At 39.3% G+C, this 15615-nt stretch overlaps 1 protein-coding gene across 1 annotated transcript in view; it reads right to left on the bottom strand.

Moving 5' to 3' along the window:
- Window positions 1-15615, bottom strand: part of setd1ba (SET domain containing 1B, histone lysine methyltransferase a) — a 70594-nt gene that overhangs the window by 19573 nt on the left and 35406 nt on the right. The window contains exons 8-12 of the mRNA XM_056291035.1: window positions 3976-4149; window positions 3770-3863; window positions 3427-3635; window positions 3217-3295; window positions 2729-3133 (exon numbers count right to left, since the gene is read on the bottom strand). Of these exons, the coding sequence (XP_056147010.1) occupies window positions 2729-3133; window positions 3217-3295; window positions 3427-3635; window positions 3770-3863; window positions 3976-4149 (961 nt within the window). The remainder of the gene's footprint in view (window positions 1-2728; window positions 3134-3216; window positions 3296-3426; window positions 3636-3769; window positions 3864-3975; window positions 4150-15615) is intronic.

Below are 15615 nucleotides of genomic sequence, written 5' to 3'. Positions count from 1 at the left end.
AGGCAGGATGGATCCATGCTTTCATGTTGTTGACGCAAAATTCTGACCCTACCATCCGAATGTCGCAGCAGAAATCGAGACTCATCAGACCAGGCAACGTTTTTCCAATCTTCTATTGTCCAATTTTGGTGAGCCTGTGCGAATTGTAGCCTCAGTTTCCTGTTCTTAGCTGACAGGAGTGGCACCCGGTGTGGTCTTCTGCTGCTGTAGCCCATCTGCCTCAAGGTTCGACGTGTTGTGCGTTCAGAGATGCCCTTCTGCATACCTCGGTTGTAATGAGTGGTTATTTGAGTTACTGTTGCCTTTCTATCAGCTCGAACCAGTCTGGCCATTCTCCTCTGACCTCTGGCATCAACAAGGCATTTTCGCCTACAGAACTGCCGCTCACTGGATATTTTCTCTTTTTCGGACCATTCTCTGTAAACCCTAGAGATGGTTGTGTGTGAAAATCCCAGTAGATCATTAGTTTCTGAAATACTCAGACCAGCCCGTCTGGCACCAACAACCATGCCACGTTCAAAGTCACTTAAATCACCTTTCTTCCCCATTCTGATGCTCGGTTAGAACTGCAGCAGATCGTCTTGACCATGTCTACATGCCTAAATGCATTGAGTTGCTGCCATGTGATTGGCTGATTAGAAATTTGCGTTAACGAGCAGTTGGACAGGTGTGCCTAATAAAGTGGCCGGTGAGTGTATTGTATATAGCCAGCTCTTTTCCTTTACCAGTCGTAGTACCAACATTCAAAGTTCTGACTCTCACCTCCACACTCTTACCCTTCCTCCTCCCCCACTGCCTCTGCACATGCCTTCCCCCTCTCCTTCTTCTTCACAATGACAAAATAAAGTGACTTTATTTCTTTTTCTGGATATGATTTGGATTGTGATATTAAAGATAACATAATATTATACGGAACATGGTGTTCTCATATTGTCGCACCAAGCACAGATATAAGGACTTTTAAAAGGGAGCCATTGTTGAACATAGGAGACATTGCTACGTTGCTATTAAATATATTTTTTTTAAAGTTTAAATATTTAAAATTGTTCACACTCTTATAAAGGGTTATTCCTGTAACTTTAACTGTACTGCTTACAGAGAGCTTAAAGGCTAAACTATTTCAAAGCTCCGTCAGATGCTGAGCTACGCTAAAATATTTAATCCAAATTAAATTCTAAAATCAATATTCCATCCATTATCCAAGCTGCTTATCCCAATCGGGGTCGCGGGGATGCTGGAGCCTATCCCAGCAGTCATTGGGAGGCAGGCGGGGAGACACCCTGGACAGGCCGCCAGTCCATCACGTCAATATTAATTTACAAAATGCTAAACAAAGAATAAAGTATTTAACAAAAAGAAATAAATATACAACTACTACAAAACCAGGTAAAATACATAATATTCCCAAATACAAGATGTTACTTTTTTCTTCGACACTAAGCCTAAATCGTAAATGTTGGCATGTCACCGGCGTGCTGTGATACAGCTCCGCCAACCCCCTACTTCTGCCGCCCACTGGCGATCGGATCACCTATCAGCGATCTTGAGTCGCCATGACTGGACGACATGGCAATAGCAACGATTGCCCAACCTTAGAGCAAAGTGTCTCAAACTAACTCTGTCTCTACATCTAATACAGACTTTTAAAAGTATTTAAAAGTTAATATTTTACCATAATAAATGTTATTATATAGAGCTTTAAAAGGTGGCAACACTACTAAATAACTAAGCACTGTGATGACTGCTATTTCACCCATTCCTATAGAGCTAAACTCACAGGAATATTGAGAAATGTTTAGTAAAGTGATTTGGAATGTCTTTGAATTGGGACATTCTGCAGCAAGGGGGCAGTCCATGGCATAAGACTGGCAGCAGCTGCGGGTGGGAGTGGACTAGGCAGTCAGGCCTGCATTTAGCCTGGTATTTTAGCATTTCACACTGAGAGGTTAAGAGTTGATAAAATTAATGCATGTTTTCATTTAAAGAAGGTAATGAATTAGTTAAATGAGGGCATGATTTAACTAGAACAAGGGAAGGAATTAGCAAAATGTAGGCACAGTTTTCCAAAAATGTGGAAAATCATTTAATAAAATTATATACAGGGCGTTGTAGCCTCACCATATCTAGTATCATATTTGGTGTGAATACAGTTTTGTAGTTAGTGGTGTGTTGGCTCTCCAAAAAAAAAAGGTAGCTGAGGGCCCACACTCTAAGGACAACCTCAGAGTGCAGTAATGTTCAATTCATTAACAGCAATAAAAGTTTATTCCCCGGCAGACAGGTTTCAGCGCAAGCTGTTAATGCCATACAGGACATCTATGGTCTCAAACTGTGGGCCTCTGCTACATTGTTTCATCCAAAGATAGTCTAGGCAACTCATAAGGACGCCACAGAGCCCGTCTAGTGGAAAAGGTTGGTAATACCAGTGCAAAACTTTAAAGGTTGAAAGTAAGTCCAGTATAAAAACTGTACCAACATGATGAGGCTGATATCAATTACTATACTTGATTTTAGTAAGCCACAGTGTAGCCCATGGATGCTTGGGAACTCATAAAAAGTAGCTAATATCATTAAGCTAGTTTTACAATGCTAAGGTTTGAGCTCTTCTCTACTTTCCCCCCCTCAATGGTAGCAGGTTATTATTGCAATATTGACTGCCTCAATGGACTTAGTCCTATACATATATGTATGTATAGGTTCAGTATGAAACTGGTAACAGTGCTCCTACCTGGGATTTCTTTAGGTGACGGTGCCTTCATGTCCTCCAGACTGATATGCCCAGGATCTATTCCTTCTTCTAGAGGGCTATGGGCTCTACATCTGGACTTGCTAGTTAGCTCCTCCCTAGATATCTGGTCCTCATCATCCTCTGGGGCTTGTCCTGGAGGGATGCTTGGTTCCCTGGCCTCAGTCTCTGTTTCCTCATCATCAGAGGATGAAGAGGATGAAGAGGACGAAGAGGATGAAGAAGTCTGGACCTCGTCTGTTTTACATTCATATTCTGCATCTATTGCAATCTCCGTCTCTTCTAACTCTTCTTCCTCTTCTGAGCTCGACTCATAATCAGATGAGTCTTCACTCTCTGCTGAAGAGTCTGAGCTAGCCTTGGAGGATGCTGAGCTCTCCACTTCTGCTATAAGTGATAGACAAGATGACTAGTTACAAGGGAAAGGCTTAATAAGCAAAACCATCATCTACTTAAAACAGAGCATGTACCCTCATCAGATGTATCGGACAAGTCACTCTCACTGGATGATTCTGCCTCATCTTCTTCTTCTTCTTCATCTCCACTTTCCTAAAATAAATGATCACATCTTAAAAATATATAGAGGATTTCTACAGAATATTAACTCACCCAGGGTAACATGATGATGAACATGATGACATTCACTATAGATTTGCCATTAGTAAATTGGTAACAGCTACCTTGTCTGATAAAATCCTTTGAGCGGTCTCTGTTTCATCTGGTTCTTCCTCCCTATCAGATAGTGATTCCTCCTTCCCAGAGGTCTCCATCTCCTCCTCTCCCTCACTAACCAGTTCAAGAGGCCGTGAATGCCGTCGTTTTGCTGCTGTGCCATCAACGTCCAGTTTGCTTTCATCCAAGGGGAGTTCAGTTGGGTCTCGGTCCCGTTCTGAATAAATGAACCAGTCAGAAAAAAAAAATCTGTTAGCAACACTCCACCACCTTTGGCTGATCTAATGATAGGAATTAATGGAGTAGGATCTTTAGATTTGGCTTTAGTAAACTTCAGAAGTACATAGTCACCTTCATCTTCCAGCTCGTCATCCACATGTGTAGAAGTTCGGGCTCGCTTGTTGTCCCCTGCAGCTGTGGCTTCAGGAGGGCCCTTCCTTTTCACCTAAGCACAGCATACCAACATTAAATACTCCAGTGCCATATCCAGTAGACAGACACTTGATAAAATTCTTCCATATCCGTTTACAGAAATACATGCAAATTTCAAGAATTACCTTGAAGGAAGGCAAGTGGATGGCTCCTCGCAGGCCAATTCCCAAGCCAATGCCCTCATAACCCAGTCCTTCACCCTTGTTCCAGTTCTCTAGTAAACTAGATCCGATCATTTCTTTGGGTTTGGGTCTTTCTTCTTCCTTCCCTTCTCCAGCCTTCACTGGATTCAAGGATGCCTGGAAAAAAAACACACAATATGCAAGTGAATTATTTAACCCTCATATATTATTGAATAAAACAAATATAAATCACCATATTCTGGTATGTTTTCCTTTCACAAAGGTAAAGTCTAGAGCAATGTTTATAAATATGCAGTTCTAACTGTACTGCTTCAATACTCCATAACACGAGTACATTCACAAATGGCCAAGACATTTTTTTTTTGGTTGAAATTATAAGCATACAACTGGCACGTCAAATGTGATATAACAACTTTTCTGAATCTAAGCTACAGCCAAAATCTCCAACTGGATTTTCTGTCAAACAGTGGGCACCGTGATGTCATTTGTTATCAAAGTGTCCTGGTCAAAATGGGCTTTAAACCATTTGAAAAAAATAATTGCGAAAGAAACTCAATAGTGTCGGGTGAACAAGAGATTGGCAGGGTTGGGCTGTAATGGAATACAATCACATATTCAGAATACAGATATTAAGCATCTATATTCAGCTCATGTTATGTTTTGAAACACCAGTGTTAAAATTAGAGATTAAGATTATTTTGGAAGAGAACACTTCTAGAACACTTTCCTCCTAAACAGTGCCAGCGTAACCGGTGGGACTATGTGTTTAGGCGCAAGCTCACGTGAAAATTGGAAACCAAATGAAAGGAATTTGGCTTTTAAAGGGTTTGGCTTAGGCTGCATTCTACAACGCAGTAACAATAAAACACATGGAGAGCATCTAATGTGTCGCAATAGACTTACTCTATGCCTTGTGGTTTATTTAGCGCACCTGTGAGTGTGTGTGCGTGTGTTTGCGCAGGTCCAGTGTAGTGTGTAGAGTTGTACTTCTGTACCCTATTTCTCATTGATGCAATGAAGTAATAGCGAGGTGAGATGAACTGAAAAGCCCCCCTGGTGAAACTTGCATGCCCTGGTGCTGACCCTGCTTCGAATTAAAAAGAGTGATACAATCTACTAAAAAACTAGTAACTATTTTCAAACCAGCACATGCGCATTTCCTCCTGCGCACACGTCACTACGACAAACCGCAGCAGTAGCTGGCAGATGGTTAGCACACATATATATAATGGCATGGAGACACTAGTAACACCAAGGAATAAGCAACAATTTAAAAAAATAATATTCATGATACAGCACGACTTGTTCACACATGCCTTTTGAAGATGTAGTATTCTAAATGTAATCTGAACAAGTTATACCTTGTTGGATATTGTAACTGAATGCCTTACTGATTACATTTAGGACAGCGTATTCAGTATTCAGGGACTAAACGCATTTTCAAAGTATTCTGCCCAACCTGGAAGATCAGCATGTTATCTTAAATAAACCCGTTTTTATTAACACTTATCTTACGAAAACATTCAAAATATTCTAATTGGACTATCAACAATATTTACAATGCAACCACTGAGCTGCTGTTGGCGACATTCTTTCAAAACCTTTCTGTCAGATTTGGAGAAATTCCCATTATATACCAACAGGTACACATCAAGTAAAAAGTAAGTAAAGTCCTATGGAAAAAAAATCTGGCCTTTCCAGCTGCTCTTGAAGCTTTATTCTGATCCATAAAAAAATCCATTCGGTGAGAATGAAACAACCAATCACCACTACGGAGCGTGCCTAACTCATTGCCAATCATGTCATGTGCACACACAGGGCAGCCTGGTACTTTGGAAATAGTGTTCTTTATAAATCTGTAAGTAAAAAAGTTGGGATAACTAATAAATTTGCTGAAAAAATATCTTTTCCATGCATCAAATTAACAACTGTGATACATTTGACTGGATTCATGTTATTAATACTGATCTTGGACAGATGTCACACAAGGTGCCGCTGGTCATTTGGAAACAGCAATCTTCATAAATTCTTCATCCATAAGTAAAACAGTGATTCATAACAACAATGTCATAGGCATCGATTATCAATGACAATACAAATTTTGCCATTTACAACAGCCGAACTCATGAAGCGCATGCAGCTAGTCTGGAGGGAGGGGTTAAGGAAGAAGAAGTGAGGCGGGAGAGTGGATTTGTTTTGAGGGGTGTTCCATCAAAATGGCTTAACACGCACAAGGTACCAACAGCTGCTAATCTTGTTGGTAATTTGGTTAACAATCTAGTTGGAAGCTGTCTAGATTAACAACCCGTTGATGTCAAATTAATGAAATCAACATTGACATTAATGGGTTATCGTTATTCCGAAAGTTTTAAATGAAATGCTCAATAATCCAGATAAGAAAATCAAAGAAGGTTGAATCACTTCATCTGGATACGTTTATTGAGCTATGATTCATCACTCGACTAAGTGACATCTTCAGTCTAAATTGACAGCAGGTATCCCCACCAAACAATACAGAACAATACATACAATGCAATACAATACAGTTGCACAACGACCGAAACCAACGACCAGGTTCATATGCAAATACGGGTGTGACCATTAGGTAGCGTTTCAATGGTCCTGTGTACTATTCAGAGGATTAGGGAATGTTTGCAGTCACAGCATTGTAAGACGGTGACAGATGCATAACGACCAAAACCAATGACCAGTTTCATGTACAAAATGACACATACTATTTTTAATGGTTGGGTCAAGAGACTCAACAAATTATCCTTCCACAAATTGTATTATAAGAGATGACTTTCCTGTACAGGGCAAAAAAACACACGACAACCTATTAGCAGGCTATTAACAAGCTTTTTTCTTCTTTTTTTTTTTGAAAATTCCAAACAAATATATACGAATATTTGTTGGACACAATGCAATGCCATTGGCAAATTATTGTGGAAAGAAACTGCCACCTACTGGTCATTGGTTTTGGTCGTTATGCATCTGTCGCCATGTTACCATGCTGCGATTGCAAACATTCCCTAATCCTCTGTGAATAGTAAGCATGGCTACTGAAACTCTAGTTAATGGTCACGCCCATATTTGCATATGAAACTGGTCGTTGGTTTCGCTCGTTACGCAACTGTATTGTTTGTAATGGGTAGGTGGGGGGGTGGTACATGCAGTCAGTTTAGACTGAAGGTGTCACTTAGTTGAGTGATGAAATGTATCTGTCAATAAATGTATGCAGATGAACTGATTCAACCATCTTTTTTTGTTGTTGCCTGGATTACGGAGCATGCGTCAAGACATTTTGACTCATTTCGGCCAGGATTGCCTTAAACTTTTACGCGAGTACGAGCAAACGGCGCGTAAAATGGCAGACTACAGGATCCGCCTGAGACACAGCGGGGTTACACCCAAGAGCCTGCAAATGACATCTTCGGTCAAAGGCCACCGAGCTAAGCAGATCCTCCAGCGGGCACAGAGCCAGCTGTTGAACGAACGGGCGAGCCAAGCACATTTTATTATCGATGCTCTGAAAGCCCAAGAGGAGCAGATCCAACAGAGACTAACGTCGCGTCGAGGTGAGACCACTCTACAACGTGTGACTGAGTTCGCGGAGAAGGCTCGTCAAGCGCAACACGGGGAGTCGAAAACCAGGCAGCAAACGAAGTTCGATCTACTTGCTGGACGCCACAGACATCGGCGGGCAGAGAGACGGACGCCTGCGATGTGGACACGTGGGTGAAATGCCGACAGACAAACGTCATTACCCGACCGTTACGGAAACACGTTTTACGCATGTGGATGGAGCCAAGATGGCGGCGTAGTGTTCGGTCTACTGCAGAACCCGCTCTGCCTTGAAAACTTTTTAAAAGCAACAAAACGAAGTTTCAGGATAAAAAATTGAAGCCACATATGATGGCAAAAAATCTGGGCTCAGATAAGAGAAAAATTACGACTCCCAGTTCTTCTCCATCCAAACGTTTTGGCAAGAGACAAAACATGGAAACCGACGCCGCAGAAAACGTCATTGCTACGCTCAAGATGGCTATCAAAGAGCAAGGAGCTAGTAGCATTGGGAAAAGTATCAGTGACCTGCAGGTTACTGTTAACTTTATTTCTGAAGAGCTCAAGGAGCTGAAAGGAAAGTTGACGCACACCGAAGCGAGAGTGAGTAAAGCAGAGGAAAAAATCCAAAATGTGGAAAGCAAGGCGCTGGAGCTGCCACGATACAAACGAAGATGGAACCTGCGACTCCACGGGCTAACTGAGGAAGACGTTCGCAGAAAGGTAATTGAAATCTGCCAAAACATGGCTCCTGACCACCGAGAGACATTCCCGGAGGTGCTCGACTCAGTGCACAGGCTTGGGCAAAGACGTGAGTCTTCAGCGGCACCACTGCCACGTGTAGTAATCATTCAGTTCACTATGAGGCATTTTCGAGATATTATCTGGAAGACGGCGAAACGATCCGACTATTTGACGACCAGGAAGCTGCGCTTTAAGGAAGACCTTTCTCCCGAAGACCGAGAGAGGCGCAACCTATTGTGGCCGCAGGTTGAGGAAGCACGAAAGGAGGGGAAGGTTGCATACTTCGTGGGAGCCCGTGCGTTTGTGAACAGAAAGGAGATTCACTGAAGTGCCTTTCATCATGTAAGCTAATGTGACTCAGGAGTTATTTTTCCTTATTCGTTTTCTAAATATACAATATGCTGTTGTTGCTAAAAACACTTGTTATGTAATGACAGAGTAGTTCTGTTCTCTCTGTAATTTACACACTTTTTCTCAGGGTGAAAAGTTAGTTACACTCAAAATTTCATCTTTATCTTTTGTTTCTTTTAATGCTCGAGGATTAAGGGACAATACCAAAAGGAAAGCACTGCTATTATATGCTAAAAGCCTGAATACTGATTTTTGTTTGACACAAGAATCTCATTCTGAACCTAATGACATCAGATTCTGGAAATCCCAATGGGCAGAGGACTTGTGGATGTCTCATGGCACAAACCACTCAGCAGGAACTCTGACTTTGAAACACAAGTTTAAAGGGAAAGTTATCTCTTCACAGACTGATCCAAACGGTCACTTTATTTTGTTGGTTATTCATTTAATGACCAGGTATTTTTATTGGGAAACGTTTATGGTTATAACAACAAACAGGAGAATATTACCTTAATGCATTCAGTAAATGCAAAAATTGATTCTATAATAAGTAAATTTGCAGATTTAAAGATCATATTCGGAGGAGACTGGAATCATTCAATTAATGATATGTTACATAGATGGCCAAATAAAAGTAATACAAATAATAGTTATTTGTTAGATTTTATAAATGAAAGAGATCTGATTGATATTTGGAGGTATAAGAATCCTACAGTTAAAGAATTTACGTGGAAGAACAGGTCAGGGTCATTACAGTCTCGTACTGACTATTGGTTGATTTCTGATCCATTGTCTGAACATGTCTCTTCAGTTAAAATGTTACCAACACCCTTGACGGATCATAAAACTATCTTTTTGGAGCTGTATATGTCTACTAGTCATCAAACTAAAAGAGTCAACTCATATTGGAAATTAAATAATTCTCTTTTATTGAATGAATCTTTGGTAAAGGAGATTAAAATAAAAATAGATGAATGCTGGGATAGGGCATGTGCTGAAAATATGTATGGCAAAAATTGGGAGTTCATGAAATTTGAATTAAGGTCCCTTATAATGAAAAGAGGAGCTGAAATAGTTAAAAACAGAAAAAAAGAAGACTCAGAAATTATCTCTGAAATTATTGCTTTATCATCACAGCCACTTGAAAATTTATCAGAGGATAACAAGAACAGACTTCAAATTCTACAATTAAAATTAGATAATCTATATATTCACAAGGCAAAAGGAGCCTTTGTGCGCTCTAGGAGGAGATGGCTTGAGGAAGGAGAGCAAAACTCCAGCTATTTCTTCAAATTAGAGAAACAACATAATACAATTTGCAGCATGACCAAACTCTTTCAGATGGTGTCATCACACAAGACCCTAAAAAGATTTCTGAGACATGTGAACTATTTTATAAAGAATTACATAAGTCTAAACTGTCAACAAATGACATGGAAAGTTTCTTCAACTCTTTAGGTAATATTGAGAGCATCAGCAATGCTAATAAAGATTTGTGTGATGCCCCATCACAACATTGGATGTTGAGGATGCTATTAAAAAAATGAAACTCAATAAGAGTCCTGGGAATGACGGATTACCCTCAGAGTTATATAAATGTTTCTCCAAGGACTTATCACGCTTTTTACATAAAGTATATATAGAAAGCATTGCTAATGAAAAGCTCCCTCGTTCATTGTCTCAGGGGTTGATCACTTTGATTCCGAAACCGCAAAAAGACTATTTGTTGTTAGATAATTGGAGACCTATTTCACTCTTGAACAATGACTACAAGATAATTGCTATGTGTTTGGCTAAAAAATTGAAAAGTACACTTAATGACATTATTGATGAAACACAGTCTGGTTTCATGACTGGTAGACATATAACAAACAACATAAGAATGGTGATTGATATCTTGGATCATTCAGAATTAATTACAGATAACAGCTTCATTCTTTTTTTAGATTTTTATAAAGCTTTTGATTCCATTGAACACAAATTCATATTTAAAGCACTTGACATTTTTGGTTTTGGGAATATGTTTAAAAAAATCTGTCAAAACGTTATATGCAGGCGCAAATAGTTCAATCAAACTCCCATATGGCACTACTAAAAGATTTAACTTAAATCGTGGAATCCGTCAAGATTGTCCGATCTCGGCATATCTCTTCCTTCTTCCTATGCAATTACTCTCCATTCATTTCAAAAACAGTGATGTATTGGGTCTCTCTATTGTTGGCAGAACACTGTCTATACCTCAACTTGCAGATGATACAACACTTTTTTTAAAGGATAAATTTCAAGTTAATAAAGCAATCAAAGTCATTAACGCTTTCTCAATGGCCTCCGGCCTTAAACTGAACATTTCAAAATGTGAGCTTCTTCCTGTTAATAGTTGCACAGATACTATTATTTCTGGGATCCCTGTGAAGCATAAGGTTAAATATCTTGGTATTATAATTGAAAAAGACCAAAGCTCCAGACTATCTGAAAATTTTAATCCACTTATAGCTTCTGTCCAACAGAGGTTTAACCTTTGGCTTCAAAGAGATTTGTCTATTACTGGAAGATCCTTGGTAGCTAAAGTTGAAGGCCTCTCCAGACTTATATATGCAGCTATGGCACTTGATGTCTCAAAAGACATATGCACTAAAATTGACAGAATATTATTTGAATTTATCTGGAAAAAAATACATTATATTAAGAAGAATGTCATGATAAATAAGTTATGTTTTGGTGGGATTAATTCTTTAGACTTCACCTCCTTAAACTCTTCTTTTAAAGTCAAATGGATCAAACTTTTCTTAAAAAATCCCAACTCAATCTGGAATTTTATTACTGCCCATATATTTAATTCACTTGGAGGAATGCATTTTCTCTTAAGGTGCAATTACAATATTTATAAATTACCGATAAAACTGTCCAACTTTCATAGTCAACTTTTGTTATCCTGGTCAATGATGTACTCACACAATTTTTCTCCCCATAAATATTTCATTCGGAACAATCAAGATATTAGGTTTAAGAACAAATCTTTATATATTAAGAGATGGGTTGATAATAAAATTTTACTTGTTAGTCAATTACTGAATGACAATGGTCAGCTTTTCACTTATGAAGAATTTCTTTCTGTATATGGTTTCCCTGTTACACCAAGAGAATATTCTATTGTATTTGATGCAATACCAGATGGAGTTAGAAGGTTATGTTGTCTGCTCCTAAAGGTAAAAGTTGTACTATTCCAGGTTTAACTCCTGAAGACATATATTGGTAACTTGTGTCCTTTATTAAGTGATAAAGCCACTAATCAATGCGTTAGAAATATTATTCAGAGAGACATTGTTTCTAAACCTGCAGCCATTTTCTACTGGAATAATATTTATAATGACATAGATTGGAGGAACACTTGGATTTTATCACGAAAATATTGTATTACAAATAAGGTATGAGACGTTACATTTAAACTGCTTCACAGATGTTATCCAGTCAAGTCCCTTCTTGTAAAATACAAGATTAATATTGACACACTCTGTTCCTTTTGTGGCAATGTGGATGAAACCATATGTCATTTATTTTGGGATTGTACCTACTCTCATATTTTTTGGATTGATCTAAATAATCTCATAAATAACAAAATTGACTCTTCTTGTAAACTGGACATCCAACATGTTTTATTTGGTCTGTCACAAAATGAGGAAATAAGTTCAGAAAAAATGTATATTATCAACCTTCTATTAATATTTGCTAAATTTCATATTCATTGTACCAAATTTGCACGACAGCGTCCAAACATTAGTGTATTCAAAGCACTTCTTTCATCCTATTTAGAATCTATAAAAGAATGTATGAATCCTAAAGCCAGCAAAACCAGAAGACTATGTGAAGAATATAATTTAACTTAAATCCTGTATATCGAGCTTTTTTATTTTGTCTTTTCTTTTCTTTTTTTTATGGATATGTAAATTTTAATTTAGAAATAATTTATATTTTTGTAACTACTTTTTGTCCTATTGTGATGTAATATTTTCTTGTTTATATGTTTTGTTCAATAAAAATAATAATAAAAAAAAACGTTTTACGCATGTGTGAAAATACGTCTACTTCCTGTCACCGCTATGGTTTTACGGCATTGTCGAAAAAGTGTCCTCCCCTCGCCTGACATGGATTCTTTTGACTTGTGCCGCCATTTGCAGGAATGCCTCTTAAAAGGGAAAATTGCCTCCAACGTTGATCGCACAGACCGAGTAAAACTGAAACGGGCATCTTCAAATTTCATCCCCAAAGGTAACGGATAAGTAGACTTTAAAAATAAACAAAAGAAAAGTTAAAAAAATAACGCTAGTTAGCCGGAAATGCCGGAGTTACTGAACAAATAATTGTCACATATTTTTATGTATAAGTCCACGAAGCTCTCAAAAAGGATTTGGTTTACAAATTATTACGTACGTATGGAGGTTTAAAAGAACTGGGCCTTTCTGGTTAGTAACAATTTGGTCATGTGTTTAATACACAAATGCAATTTGTTTAAAATAAAAAATACTGTCCAACAGCATTTAAAAGTTAACTGTACTTGTTCAACTCCTGTACCAGAGTAGGAGAAGTAGTGTACAAATGACTTTGTTTAATGTAATTTAATCTCAGTCAGATATATAGTCATTCCTTATACTTTGAACTGCAACTTTCTCAGCCGGTTTCTTTTTTGCTCTTAAAACAGACAAGAGAGTCTTCTACGCCGGCCGCAGCAGGCGCTACATGCGGCTAGTTGTGCTGTCAGAGGACGAGAAGAGATCTGTTCTGACGTTGTGCCACAATAACACTGGTACTGGGATTCACAATGGCACCAGAAACAGGGTTATTGCTGGCTACTGCTGGCCTACACTGATACAGGATGTTAAAGATTGGGTAATGTACTACAGAGTGATATATGCCTGTTACTTGACATATCTGCTGATTTGTTTCGATTCGGACATGATATTTGCCTTTTTGTGATGCTGCATAAAATGAAAGCGTCACACAATTTCCCAATTTGCAATTACTGTCTTACAGGTGGAACATTTGTAGGATGTGATATTGTTAGATACCTTGTTAGATACCTCCTTCATTGGCCTTTCATAATGCTAGACATTAATTTTTTTTTCTAAAAGTGTATTCATTTGTATTAACCTGTCTTTCAGGTCAGAGGTTGTCACCGCTGCCAGTTGAATGATCCCATCAAGACTGTTGCACTGGTGTTACATTCCATTAAGGTACAGCTAACAATATTTTAGCATAGTGAAGACTAATGTGGATTAACGTGCTAGTCACAAGCTTGTATACAGGTAAAAGAAGCTTGGGAGGGGCTTGGTTTGGATTTGATTAGACCACTGCCAGAAACAGCACGTAACAACATATATGTGCTTACCATGACGGACCTCTACACAAAGTGGGTGACTAAGACAGCAACTGAGGTGTCTGCAACAATAACTTGGAAGTTGTACATGTTTGATATGGTCAGGATAATCATCACAGATCAACGGAAGGAGTTTGTCAACAAGGTGATGCATTATGAAAGTTTATTTAATAATGTGGAGGTTTTTTTTTTCCTACCCCACTCTCCACATACTATATGTTATTGTCTGCAAGTACTTCAGTCTTGTGAATTTAACTGATCATTCCTCTGCAGCTCAGTGCCAGCATTTTCAGTATGCTGAAAATCAAGCACACAGTCTCCAGTGCTGACCATCCCCAGACCAATGGACAGGTAACCCTTTGGATGTCTGTCCTCTAAGATATGTTGTTGTTAAATCACTTATGTTTATTCATCAACTTCACAAATACATTGAAATGTACAGGATGAAAGGACCAACCAGAACATCAAGAAAGTTTGTGAATGACAACCACGACTGGGACCTCCACCTTCGTGCTGTGGTGTATGGAATTAACACTGCAAAGCAGGTTGTGTCTTAACACATCCACTTTTATACACTCACCGGCCACTTTATTAGGCACACCTGTCCAACTGCTCGTTAACGCAAATTTCTAATCACCCAATCACATGGCAGCAACTCAATGCATTTAGGCATGTAGACATGGTCAAGACGATCTGCTGCAGTTCAAACCGAGCATCAGAATGGGGAAGAAAGGCGATTTAAGTGACTTTGAATGTGGCATGGTTGCTGGTGCCAGACGGGCTGGTCTGAGTATTTCAGAAACTGCTGATCTACTGGGATTTTCACGCACAACCATCTCTAGGGTTTACAGAGAATGGTCCCAAAAAGAGAAAATATCCAGTGAGCGGCAGTTCTGTGGGCGAAAATGCCTTTTTGATGCCAGAGGTCAGAGGAGAATGGCCAGACTGGTTCGAGCTGACAGAAAGGCAACAGTAACTCAAATAACCACTCAATACAACCGAGGTATGCAGAAGAGCATCTCTGAACGCACAACACGTCGAACCTTGAGGCAGATGGGCTACAGCAGCAGAAGACCACACCAGGTGCCACTCCTGTCAGCTAAGAACAGGAAACTGAGGCTACAATTCGCACAGGCTCACCAAAATTGGACAATAGAAGATTGGAAAAACGTTGCCTGGTCTGATGAGTCTCGATTTCTGCTGCGACATTCGGATGGTAGGGTCAGAATTTGGCGTCAACAACATGAAAGCATGGATCCATCCTGCCTTGTATCAACGGTTCAGGCTGGTGGTGGTGGTGTAATGGTGTGGGGGTGGTGTAATGGTGTGGGGGATATTTTCTTGGCACACTTTGGGCCCCTTAGTACCAATTCAGCATCATGTCAACGCCACAGCCTACCTGAGTATTGTTGCTGACCATGTCCATTCCTTTATGACCACAGTGTTCCCATCTTCTGATGGCTACTTCCAGCAGGATAACGCGCCATGTCATAAAGCTCGAATCATCTCAGACTGGTTTCTTGAACATGACAATGAGTTCACTGTACTCAAATGGCCTCCACAGTCACCAGATCTCAATCCAATAGAGCACC

Source organism: Lampris incognitus, chromosome 12, assembly GCF_029633865.1.
Source record: "Lampris incognitus isolate fLamInc1 chromosome 12, fLamInc1.hap2, whole genome shotgun sequence".
Taxonomy (NCBI): domain Eukaryota; kingdom Metazoa; phylum Chordata; class Actinopteri; order Lampriformes; family Lampridae; genus Lampris; species Lampris incognitus.
Note: the sequence above shows the minus strand (reverse complement) of the source record. Positions and strands in the feature narration are given on the sequence as shown.